The following is an 11,215-nucleotide window of genomic DNA, read 5'->3' as shown; positions in this document are numbered from 1 at the left end:
AGGGGCCACAGATATTCCCTGCATCCAGAATTAGCTTACCCTATTCACAGTCAATTTCTACATACAGAGCCATTCTCCACACTCCTCCAGGACACCAAAGACATGGCCCACCAGATTGACATAGAGGAAGTCCCTCATTACAAACCACCTAGCCACATCCATATTCAGAATGAGGGAGAGGAGGACTGCTTCTACAACCCTTCCTCTTGCCTTACGCCCTTCTCCGGATCTCCAGGGGATCCAGGCTACAGCAGCCCTTCCTTCAATGTGGGAGTGAGACATGGCAGGCTAGAGGAACCCATTTCTCCAGGTGCTTTGCCAAAAGATCAGGGGTGGAACATTGCCCAGGAGCTGACATTCTGCTCCAGGGGTGAGTCCCAGACCGTCCACCCTTCTCCGTCTGGACTTCATCCACACTATGCCTATGGTGGAAGCCAGTCCGTTGATGCCAGCAACATCTATGAACCATTTTCCAGTTGCCCTGCCACACCTGACTCAGCCTGCTGGGAGATTGAGAACCCTTCTCCCACAACTCATCGTTCCCTATACATTGAAGTAATGGAGGAGTATTCAAGTACCTCAGGATTTTTTGGTCCCATGCAAGAGGCCCCACTACCTGAACTGTCTTCTGAGTGTGTGGAAGACATTTTTGGGGAGATGGAGAAGGAGTGGTGTTCAATGGCAAGAACAAGGAACACTGCTGCCATATTCTAAGTCATCAAGGGGCATGGGTTGCCAACATGTTTGTCTGTCTTGTAGACTCAGAGAACATCTACCTCCTGTAGAAATTGTAGGATTATTTCAATGAAACCATTAACTAATATTTAAATTATGTTGATTTATTAATAATCCCAGAATGAGTTTACAAACCGAAAGCATGAAAGTTAACCTTAATGTATTAACTATAGGACTGTTGCATGATTAATGAACATATCTGCATTGCTGTTATATTGAGTTGTAGGCTACCTTACCATGTATAATATAGTTAGGCTTAATAAATCTATTTATTTATTTAAAATGTATTTAACAAGACAATTTGTTACAAAAAAATGTATAGCTAGGTTTAAGAAACCCACCTATTTATTTATCTATTTATTTAACCAGGTCGGTGTTCCATACAAATTCATATTTACTGGCTATTAATTGACTATTTAATTTGTAATTATATGTTTATAATTTGTTTTTACCAAATGTATAGTCATTGTATTTCATTCAATAAACACGTATTGTATTTGAACTGATGTGACCATTCTATTTGACAATGAAATAGGGCAAAACACAGGACAAACAATACTAGTCATATGTATATCAAGTGGAATGTGACGTTTAATTTAGAATAAGCATTTGAAATCACTCTTTGTTATTGATAATGGGTAATTTTAATAGCCTACGTATATTTTGCTGCTATTAGATCAGTAATTTTTTTTTTTACCGTTTATCAGGCGGAACGTTTAAAATGTTGTGATGTTTCCTACACGTATGGAAACACTTGTTAGCCATCACTTCCGGATTTCTACTGCACACGTGAGAAAATCTGGAAGTAGAAACACGTTTGTTTTGCAAGTATCTACGGTACCTAGGTAGTTACCTGGCTATTGTGTTCATCCGGATGAATTAATTTTATGAACTTACGGACTAACAGTGGTTGAAATTAGCTACTTAACAGGTAATGCGGCTTTCCTGTTTTTATAACTGACTCTAGACGATGCATTCAATATACTATTATCACGCTGTAATCAACACGTGCTAAATTTGATAACATAAGCTGGGCAGAGATGCGCGTAATGTAATATTCAGGATTAATAACAAACACGAAGATAACGACATACTGTTCGTCAAATGGGCCTGGTAACGTTGTTTGTGGTTTATAGGTTATTTCAGTACTGTAGCTATTTGAGCAGTCATGTAGTGAGGATTTTTATAACCTGTCTTTCTCTGACCCTTTATACAAATCCTCTGTATGGTTCAGAAACGGAATCCGTTATAATAAAGTCCAACCGATATTTGGATTCCGCATTTTATCCATCCTCCTCCGATTTTGAGGGGTGTAGGGAGCTGCCACGACGAAACCCTAGTGAAAATGAGCGTTAACTGCCTTGTTCGGCGACGGAACACTTTTTTTCATCTTCCCGTATTCTAGATACTCTGGCAATATTTATCTGATCAGATTCTCTAACTGATAAGCTACTGTACATGTGAAGAAATAAGTAACTTAACAATTTATGGAGACGCCATGTATTAAGTTGTAACTGTTTCTACTTTTTAGTATTTTGTATGACAATAAATAATTTGTGTTTCTGAGAAAGGCAAGGCTAACTTCAATGGTGATTGTTTAGATTTCCAAAAATGGAAGGGAAGGATTCAAAGGTGGAACAAAAGCGGCACCTAAAGAAACAGAGTGGGCCGAAAGCAGAGAGGAAAAAGGTCAGGAAGCAACTGGGAACCCCAGCTGGTGATGATGAACGCAAGAGGAATCCCAAAGCATTTGCCGTCCAGTCAGCCGTGCGGATGGCCAAAACCTTTCACAGGTCAGCGGCATACATATACATGTAGTCACTTATATTTAACATTTACATTTAGCAGATGTTTTATCCAGAGCTACGCAGCGGGCTGGAAAGAAAACACTTTTTTTTTTTTGCCAAACTGCGTAAGTGGAGCCGGCCAAGAATAGTGAATGTCTCTTACTGAGTGTCTTGCTGAGTGACTGACTGATAGCTATTTAACCCATTGTTAGAGATGTGGACTGCCATTTAGGCGACCAGTGTTCGATCCACGCCATGTTCAGGATTGACAAAAGCTTTGCTGGCTACAAGCTTCAGTACCTATGTTATAGTAAGCCTAATATAAATCGGTTTATGGTTATATTGCAACTATTTCTGGTGGATTTTAAAAATACTTATCTGTGCATGCTGTTTCGGTTATATAGACTACAAGCCCTTGCACACTAAAAGATGATGGGTTTCCACGATTCTCTCATCTTGATACAATTTTATGACACGGTAGTATGCCCCAATCTGACCCGATACTGGCATACTAGCGTACTATATACAAAACAGTACGTACTTCACCATCATCCGCAAAGTACCTGCTAGTATGTAATATGCGGTTTGAGATTCAGTCATTGCTTTCAATTTACATAATAGTTCACATAGAGTAGTGGTTGGCTATTCAACTGTCATTGTTTACTGAAGAAACAAACCAGTCATTGAGTGATTCTAAAGAAACAAACCCATGTTTCACCTTTTTGGTTTAACAGTGGAAAAGTATACTGACACTCTGCACGTGTATAGCTTAGTGGCGTAGTGGTTAAAGACACAGCCTGTCACATAGGACACTCCGCTTCGAATCCAGCGTGGGCAACACCATTCATCGCTCTACCTAATCACGGGCCGGCTGAACTAGGCTTGCTTGGTTCCTTTTCTTGTTTCTGGTGCAGTTTAGTTAATACATTTGTCATGAAGGCCTGTTTCATAATATTAACTTATGTCCAAGTTGTTTGTACTAGTTTTTAAGTAATCACAAAAAATTTACCGCTGTGGCAGCAACTCCACTTCAGATTGTTTTCCGGAAGGCTCTAGTTCAAAAAACAGCTAAAGCCCCATTATTTCTTGGCTGACAGCCCCACTAGTGGTGTGGATAAAAGACTCATACAAAGATCAAATATCTAGTCCTGTAGAATGTATGATTAACATCAACTTTACATAGTTTTTAAGCTGTTGCACCCCTTCACCTGTGGTAACGCTTTTAGCAGATTTAGCAGAAGTCTTTAAATAACTCCCGGTCAGTCAAACTTTTCTCTTGTGTTAGCAATGTGGAAAAGGTCAGGTTCCTACCTAATGTCACAAAGTGTCTATCATGAGCCTTTACAATTTTATCAATACACCTTTCTCACCTTTCGTGTGGAGAAATGCTACACGTTTGGACATGGTCTTCTGATTCATCAGATATCTCAAAATGAATATATATTAAAAAAAAGGAAATCAGGTCAGACGCTATTTTAATCAGGAGAACCTTCCCTTTAGTGAGATATGACCGTTCAGTTACTTTCACTTGGTTTCTCTGTAATCGCATGCTAATAATGAAACCTTTTCCTATTTGGAAATATATGTATTTAATTTTAATCAAGAACACCTCATAGTTTTGATCAAATATGACCAGGCACCCAAAAAAAAAATCACCTCCCTAGACTAAAAATTGTCAACAATTGTGGCGACATTGTGGAGGAGGCTTCACAACATGTACAAAGACATAGCAACGGTTCTCTTTCCTTCTCCCAGAGCGCAGGATCTGAAGGCCAAGAAACATCACATACCATTGGTGGACCGCACACCTCAGGAGCCTCCACCGATAGTGGTGGTGGTGGTAGGACCCCCCAAGGTGGGAAAGAGCACCCTCATCCGCTGCTTGATCAAAAACTTCACGCGTCAGAAACTAGGGGACATCTGCGGACCTGTGACCATCGTTTCTGGTGAGCTGGTTAATCTTTTAGAAGATCAGAATGAGACTTTGAAATGTTATTTTTCCAAAGTATAATCAATAAAGGCATATGGCAACCAAAGTGCAAAGGCTACTTGAGTAGCAAACACGCAAAAGTAGACTGTCTTACCATGCTATGTATGAGACAAAGAAAGTCACAATCTGTTTCTGCTCTGAGTGATTTATATTTTATATTTTTTAACATCAAAATAATAACATCAAAATAATATCATTTTTATTTCCCCCCCATTTGTTTCATTTTCACTATTTTGTTATATATCATTGTTTTGTTTGAAATGTAATGCAAAAAAGGCATCATTAACATTAAATAAAAACTACCATTTATTATTCAGTACAAAGAATGTATTAGTTCAGTAGACGTTCATAGGAATGGCCAAAGTCAATATTTAGACCACTAGGGGTCTAATGTTTTCTAATGGGAAATCTATTAGACCTCCCTCTCTAGGAATAGTGGCCCTCATTCATGAAACCTTCTCAGAAAAGATTTCATGTTCTAATGTTGGGAGAAACTTAGGATAATCTGTGATTCATGAAACTGTCGCACTTGTTCGCACTAGTTCGCACATTGATAAATCAGTTAAAGCCATGGACGTGAGAATGCGCTGCTCCTGTCCTTATTTACATATAACACACCTGGAATGTAAGCGGGTGTGGCAATAATCAACCTGTGAATTGACAGATTTCAACATTAATTATTACCTGAACTGGGCTAATTAATCCATCAGTGCGGTTATGGAACACTTTCGTGTCTTAGCCCAGAGCAGAAGTCCGTTAAAAGAGCAAGCTCTGTCGTCATTAGGGTAACTACTTGATCCAGAACCACTGGTTTATTTATACTCTCATTAGTCGATTTAAGACCTGTTAGATATTTTTGATGGCTGGCATTATGATTATAATTAATTTATGATCTCCAAGTAGCCTATGTGGATACGGCCTGAGTGACATAGGAAAAGCAAGGCCAGCAAGTTTATTAGTCTAGCGCATTACTTACACAAAGGCGTTTCAAACCATACAAATGCATGAACAACAGAAATAAGAAAATGTAGAATAAAGTGAAATAAATAAATAATACAATAATAGCCTACAGTAGCGATAATATATTTCATTGTGGTACATTTGTGTGTTATATTCCTTGTCCTCTTATTTTGTATTACCTACAGTGAGGGAAAAAAATATTTGATCCCCTGCTGATTTAGTACGTTTGCCCACTGACAAAGAAATTATCAGTCTATAATTTAGTGGTAGGTTTATTTGAACAGTGAGAGACAGAATAGCAACAAAAAAATCCAGAAAAACTTGTCAAAACTGTTATAAATTGATTTGCATTTTAATGAGTGAAATAAGTATTCGACCCCTCTGCAAAACATGACTTAGTACTTGGTGGCAAAACCTTTGTTGGCAATCACGGAGGTCAGACGTTTCTTTTAGTTGGCCACCAGGTTTGCACACATCTCAGGCTTGCACACATCTCAGGAGGGATTTTGTCCCACTTTTCTTTGCAGATCTTCTCCAAGTCATTAAGGTTTCGAAGCTGACATTTGGCAACTCGAACCTTCAGCTCCCTCCACAGATTTTCTATGGGATTAAGGTCTGGAGACTGGCTAGGCCACTCCAGGACCTTAATGTGCTTCTTCTTGTGCCACTCCTTTCACAAAGTGAATGTTTTTTCTTGGTTCTGATGAATTCCTCTCATAAAAAAAAATATATATATATCATGGCCTCATTGAGTTTTATCCTTGTGGCCTCACATTTTGAATTTGTCAGTAATGTTTTTGGAATTGGTGTGAAAGTTAGACTTGGTTAGACAGTTAAACCTAGCAGAAGTGGCTGAATGGCAAACCATGGAAAGCGTATGCATTGGCCTAGTGTCTGGGCAAAGTAAAGGCTATAAGGCTATTGGATTTCTTATTTTCCACGTAAGTAGTCTAACCAGCTACATTTCCTAATTCCTATGCTTTATATGTGATGAGCAGAGTTTTTGCTGAAATGCATGAGACACAGATTCAAACCTATGCTGAAGCAATAATGCAGTTTAGAATTTTAACTTGCTACTTGACCAGACTGAGAAACATCCCTGGAGTTCAAATTAACAACAATCACATCCCTCTGCTGATTGAACAGTTAGTGTTTTATTTATTTAGTCTAAAGATGGATTAAAGATTTCCCCTCTGTGTATTTTAAGCTCATATTAGTGTATAGAGTTGAACAGTAAGAAGCATTTTAATTCTTCTTTTCATATTCCGTCTATGTAAAATTTAGGTAGAATTCTACTGGATTTGTTGAGGTTCTACTTGTATACTGTTATAAGGAAACAGAAATGTGTACAATACAATTCCTTTGATAATAAAGCTGTGTATCATTTAAGTGCATCCATTCATTTGAAAATCTAACATTCGGTTGAATATCATTTTGTAAACTCCCTGTTAAATTGTTTCTTACCGTTTTGTGGTTCTGTTTTGGGCATGCAGCATTGTCCCTATCCACTTTGTGAAACTTGGTGTACTTCAGCTTGGTTCCTTGTGAATGTTGCTCCTGATGACCACTTGATTATAATTTAACCTGTTATCTTCCCAATGTTTTAATGTTTCTCCACCACCATGTAATTTTTTTTCAGGAAAAAAGCGGCGTCTTACCTTCATTGAGTGTAACAATGACATCAATACAATGATTGACTTGGCCAAAGTTGCTGACCTGGTAAGTGGTGAAGTATTCTGCTTGGAGTAATGTGTAAAAATATCTTCCTGAGGCTGTGACAGACTGATCAATAACTACAGGAAGGATTTATTTGCCGTCCTTGATGCTGAAAGTGGCTTAACCATGTTTTGAACCTAAGGGGGGTGATTACTGTTTCACACAAAGGAATTGGATGTTGGATACAATTCATTAATAAAAATATGAAAAGGGTATCAAAATGTTTTGTTTGTTCCATATGGTTCCTTTATTATTCAATATTAGGTTGAATATCTGGTAACATTAAGTGCCAAAAACATAAAAAAAATTGGGTAACAGGCGGCACATACTTTTTCACAACACTATTTCCCTTCCTGTAACATAAATAATAAACTTTAATGCTCTCAATCAGTTAAAACATTGATATAACTTTGATCCCTAGGTGCTGATGCTCATTGACGCCAGCTTCGGCTTTGAGATGGAGACCTTTGAGTTCCTCAACATCTGCCAGGTGCATGGCTTCCCGCGAATCATGGGAGTGCTCACCCACCTTGACTCATTTCGCAACAACAAAGCTCTGCGAAAGACCAAGAAGCGACTCAAGCATCGCTTCTGGACTGAAGTCTACCAGGTTTATATGATATATATTAAGAAACATTTCAATTGTCAACTAGCTTTAGATTTGCCTTGTGGCTTAGCACCATGAGGGACAGAATCATTGGATTTTTATTTGTTTTTACAAAGATATTCAGACTTTATGGGATGGGCATAACTGAAAGAAATAACAATTCAGCACTGCACTGGAGTAAATTATGAACAATTTATTGCTAGCTCAATTTATATTTAATTGTTTTGTTCTTTCTTGGTAAGAGCTGAGAATTTTAACTTGCTACTTGATCAGACGGAGAAACTTCCCTGGAGTAAAATTAACAACAATCACAGCACTCTGCTGGTTGAACATGTTTTATTTATTTAGTCTAAAGATGGAATGCTAAGATTTCCCCTCTGTGCATTTTAAGCTCATATTTAGTATGAAGTTGAACAGTAAAAAGCATTTTCATTCCTCTTTTCATAGAGAGATTTCTAATGTGCTACAGTGGATATAAAGTCTGCACACTCCTAAAATGCCAGGTTCTTGTGATGTAAAAGAATGAGACAAAGATAAATCATGTCAGAACATTTCCACCTTTAATGTGACCTATAACGTGAACAATTCAATTGAAAAACAAACGGAAATCTTTGAAGGGGAAAAATTAAAAAAACACAGTATCCTGGTTGCATAAGTGTGAACTCCCTTAAACTAATACTGTGTTGAAACACCTTTTGATTTTATTACAGCAATCAGTCGTTTTTTTGGTAGGAGTCTATTAGCATGGCACATCTTGACGTGGCAATATTTGCCCACTCTTCTTTGCAAAAGCGCTCCAAATCTGTCAGATTGCGAGGACATCTCCTGTGCACAGCCCTCTTCAGATCAGTCCACAGATGTTCAATTGGATTCCGGTCTGGGCTCTGGCTGGGCCATTCCAAAAGGTTAATCTTCTGGTGAAGCCATGCTTTTGTGGATTTGGATGTGTGCATTGGGTCATTGTTGTGCTGAAAGGTGAACTTCCTCTTCAGCTTTCTAACGGATGCCTGAAGTTTTTGTGCCAAAATTGCCTGGTATTTGGAACTGTTCATAATTCCCTCCACCTTGATTAAGGCCCAAGTTCCAGCTGAAGAAAAACAGCCTCAAAGCATGATGGTGCCACCACTAAGAACACCACACTGTGGGTATGGTGTTCTTTCGGTGATGTGCAGTGTTGTTTTTGCGGCAAACATACCTTTTGGAATTACGGCCCAAAGGTTCAACCTTGGTTTCATCAAACAATAACACATTTTCCCATATGCTTTTGGGGACTTGATGTTTGTTTTTGCAAACGTCAGCCAGGCTTGGATGTTTTTCTTTGTAAGAAAAGTATTCCGTCTTGCCAGCATACCCCATAGCCCGTTCATATGAAGAATATGGGAGATTGTTGTCACATACAGCACACAACCAGTACTTGCCTCTTGTTGCCGTAGGCCTCTTGGAAGCCTCCTTGACCAGTTTTCTTCTTATCTTTTCATACATTTTGGAGGGACGTCCGGTTCTTGGTAATGTCTCTGTTGTGCCATATTTTCTCCACTTGATGATGACTGTGTTTCATGGTATATTTAATGCTTTGGAAATTATTTTTTACCCTTCTCCTGACTGATTTCTTTCAACAATGAGATCCCTCTGATGCTTTGTAAGCTCTCTGTGGACCATGGCTTGCTCTGAGATTCAACCAAGTAAATGTCAGGAAAATCCTACTAGAACAGCTGAACTTTGTGATTAATCAGTCACTTTAAATGATTGCAGGTGTGTAATGACTTCTATTTAACATGAGTTTGAATGTGATTGATTAATACTGAACACAGCCACATCCCCAGTTACAAGAGGGCACACCTATGCAACCAAGTTATTGTAAGGTTTTATTTTTCCACCTTGAAGTTTTCAGTTTGTTTTTCAATTGAATTGTTCACATTATAGGTCATGATTTTGTCTCATTCTTTTACATCACAAAAACCTGGAATTTTCATGGGATGTGTAGACTTTTTATATCCACTGTATGTAAATCTTGAATATGAATAAGTAGAGTTGGCCAGTCTGTTCCAACTTTGTGCAGGCTCCTCATACCTCAAAAAGTATTCCGACCCCTTCACCTTTTCTACATTATGTTGTGTTAGACAATGTATATATATTTTTTTATATATATCTCGAGAGAGAGAGAGAGAGAGAGAGAGAGAGAGAAGATGACATGACAACCTGCTCAATATTGTGTGGGTCCCACTTTGCTTCCAAAAGAGCCCTGGCCCGTCGTGGCATGGACTCTACTAGATCTCTGAAGGTGTGCTGTGCTATCTGGTACCAAGATGTTAGCAGCAGAGTCCGTTAAGTCCTGTAAGTTGCGAGGTGGGGCCTCCATGGATTGGAATTGTTTGTCCAGCTCATCCCACAGATGCTCGATTGCATTGCATTCTGGGGAACCTGGAGGCCAAGCCAACACTTTGAACTTGTTGTTGTGTTCCTCAAACCATTCCTGAGCCAATCTGGGTTTGTGGCAGGGCACATTATCCTGGAGAAAGAGGCCTATGCCAACCGGAATACTGTTGCCGTGAAAGTGTGCACATGGTCTGCCACAATGCTTAAGTAGGTGGTACGTGTCAAAGTAACATCCGCAATTTAGCAGTGGTGGAGCCCTACTCTGTTTCCAATAACAGGGAACCACTGTCCCTAGCTTTAGACATTCAAGTTAAAGTTTGCAAGTAGTTATTTGTCTAATTTCCAATCAGCATTGCACAATCCCTCTGTTTTCTTCAGGGTGCCAAACTCTTCTACTTGTCTGGTATGGTATACAGCGAGTACCAGACCCAGGAGGTCAAGAATCTGGGCCGCTTCATTTCTGTCATGAAGTTCCGCCCACTGGTGTGGCAGCAGTCTCACCCTTATGTGGTGGCTGACCGGTGAGTGTCACTGATTAAACAACTTGAATACCCAGTGAAAGGGAAGAAATACAGGAGTATACGCTGAGGCGTAGTCATGAATAATGCCAATCCGAAAGCCTTGTCAAGCTTTGTTAACACTCATGCTTCCACAGCCAAAGACCCAACCATTGCATCATTCTCACTCTTTATTTTTCTACTCTTCCCCTTTAATACAGCATGGAGGATTTGACAGACCCTGAGATGGTGAGGATAGATCCCAAGTGTGACCGCACAGTCTCTCTTTATGGCTACCTGAGAGGGACATTCTTGAAGAATAAAGGCCAGGTCCATATCCCTGGTTAGTACACTCTTTGGATTAAGAACAAAACAAAGCCCATTTTATTTATTTGTTTTTTATATTTTTTGAAGCACTGACTTGTAGAGAACATTAATTTAATACAAGGTGGGGCAGTTGGGGCTTTTGAATGTGAATCATTGCTTAATTGCCTAAAGATTGGATGCTTCAGTTCAGGGATGGAAATTAGCACCCGCCACCAGCCAA

The 11,215-nt window shown here is 39.2% G+C and overlaps 1 protein-coding gene across 1 annotated transcript in view; it reads left to right on the top strand.

The window, feature by feature from the left end:
- Positions 1-1,503: 1,503 nt before the first annotated feature.
- bms1 (BMS1 ribosome biogenesis factor) overlaps positions 1,504-11,215 on the top strand; it is a 40,108-nt gene continuing 30,396 nt past the window's right edge. The window contains exons 1-7 of the mRNA XM_010865756.3: positions 1,504-1,666; positions 2,337-2,528; positions 4,278-4,468; positions 7,112-7,191; positions 7,610-7,798; positions 10,550-10,692; positions 10,890-11,011. Coding sequence (XP_010864058.1) covers positions 2,347-2,528; positions 4,278-4,468; positions 7,112-7,191; positions 7,610-7,798; positions 10,550-10,692; positions 10,890-11,011 — 907 coding nt within the window. The 5' untranslated portion in view covers positions 1,504-1,666; positions 2,337-2,346. The remainder of the gene's footprint in view (positions 1,667-2,336; positions 2,529-4,277; positions 4,469-7,111; positions 7,192-7,609; positions 7,799-10,549; positions 10,693-10,889; positions 11,012-11,215) is intronic.

The sequence above is a fragment of the Esox lucius genome, chromosome 5, assembly GCF_011004845.1.
Source record: "Esox lucius isolate fEsoLuc1 chromosome 5, fEsoLuc1.pri, whole genome shotgun sequence".
NCBI lineage: Eukaryota > Metazoa > Chordata > Actinopteri > Esociformes > Esocidae > Esox > Esox lucius.
The sequence above is the reverse complement of the archived record's forward strand: the minus strand, read 5'-3'. Positions and strand labels throughout refer to the sequence as shown.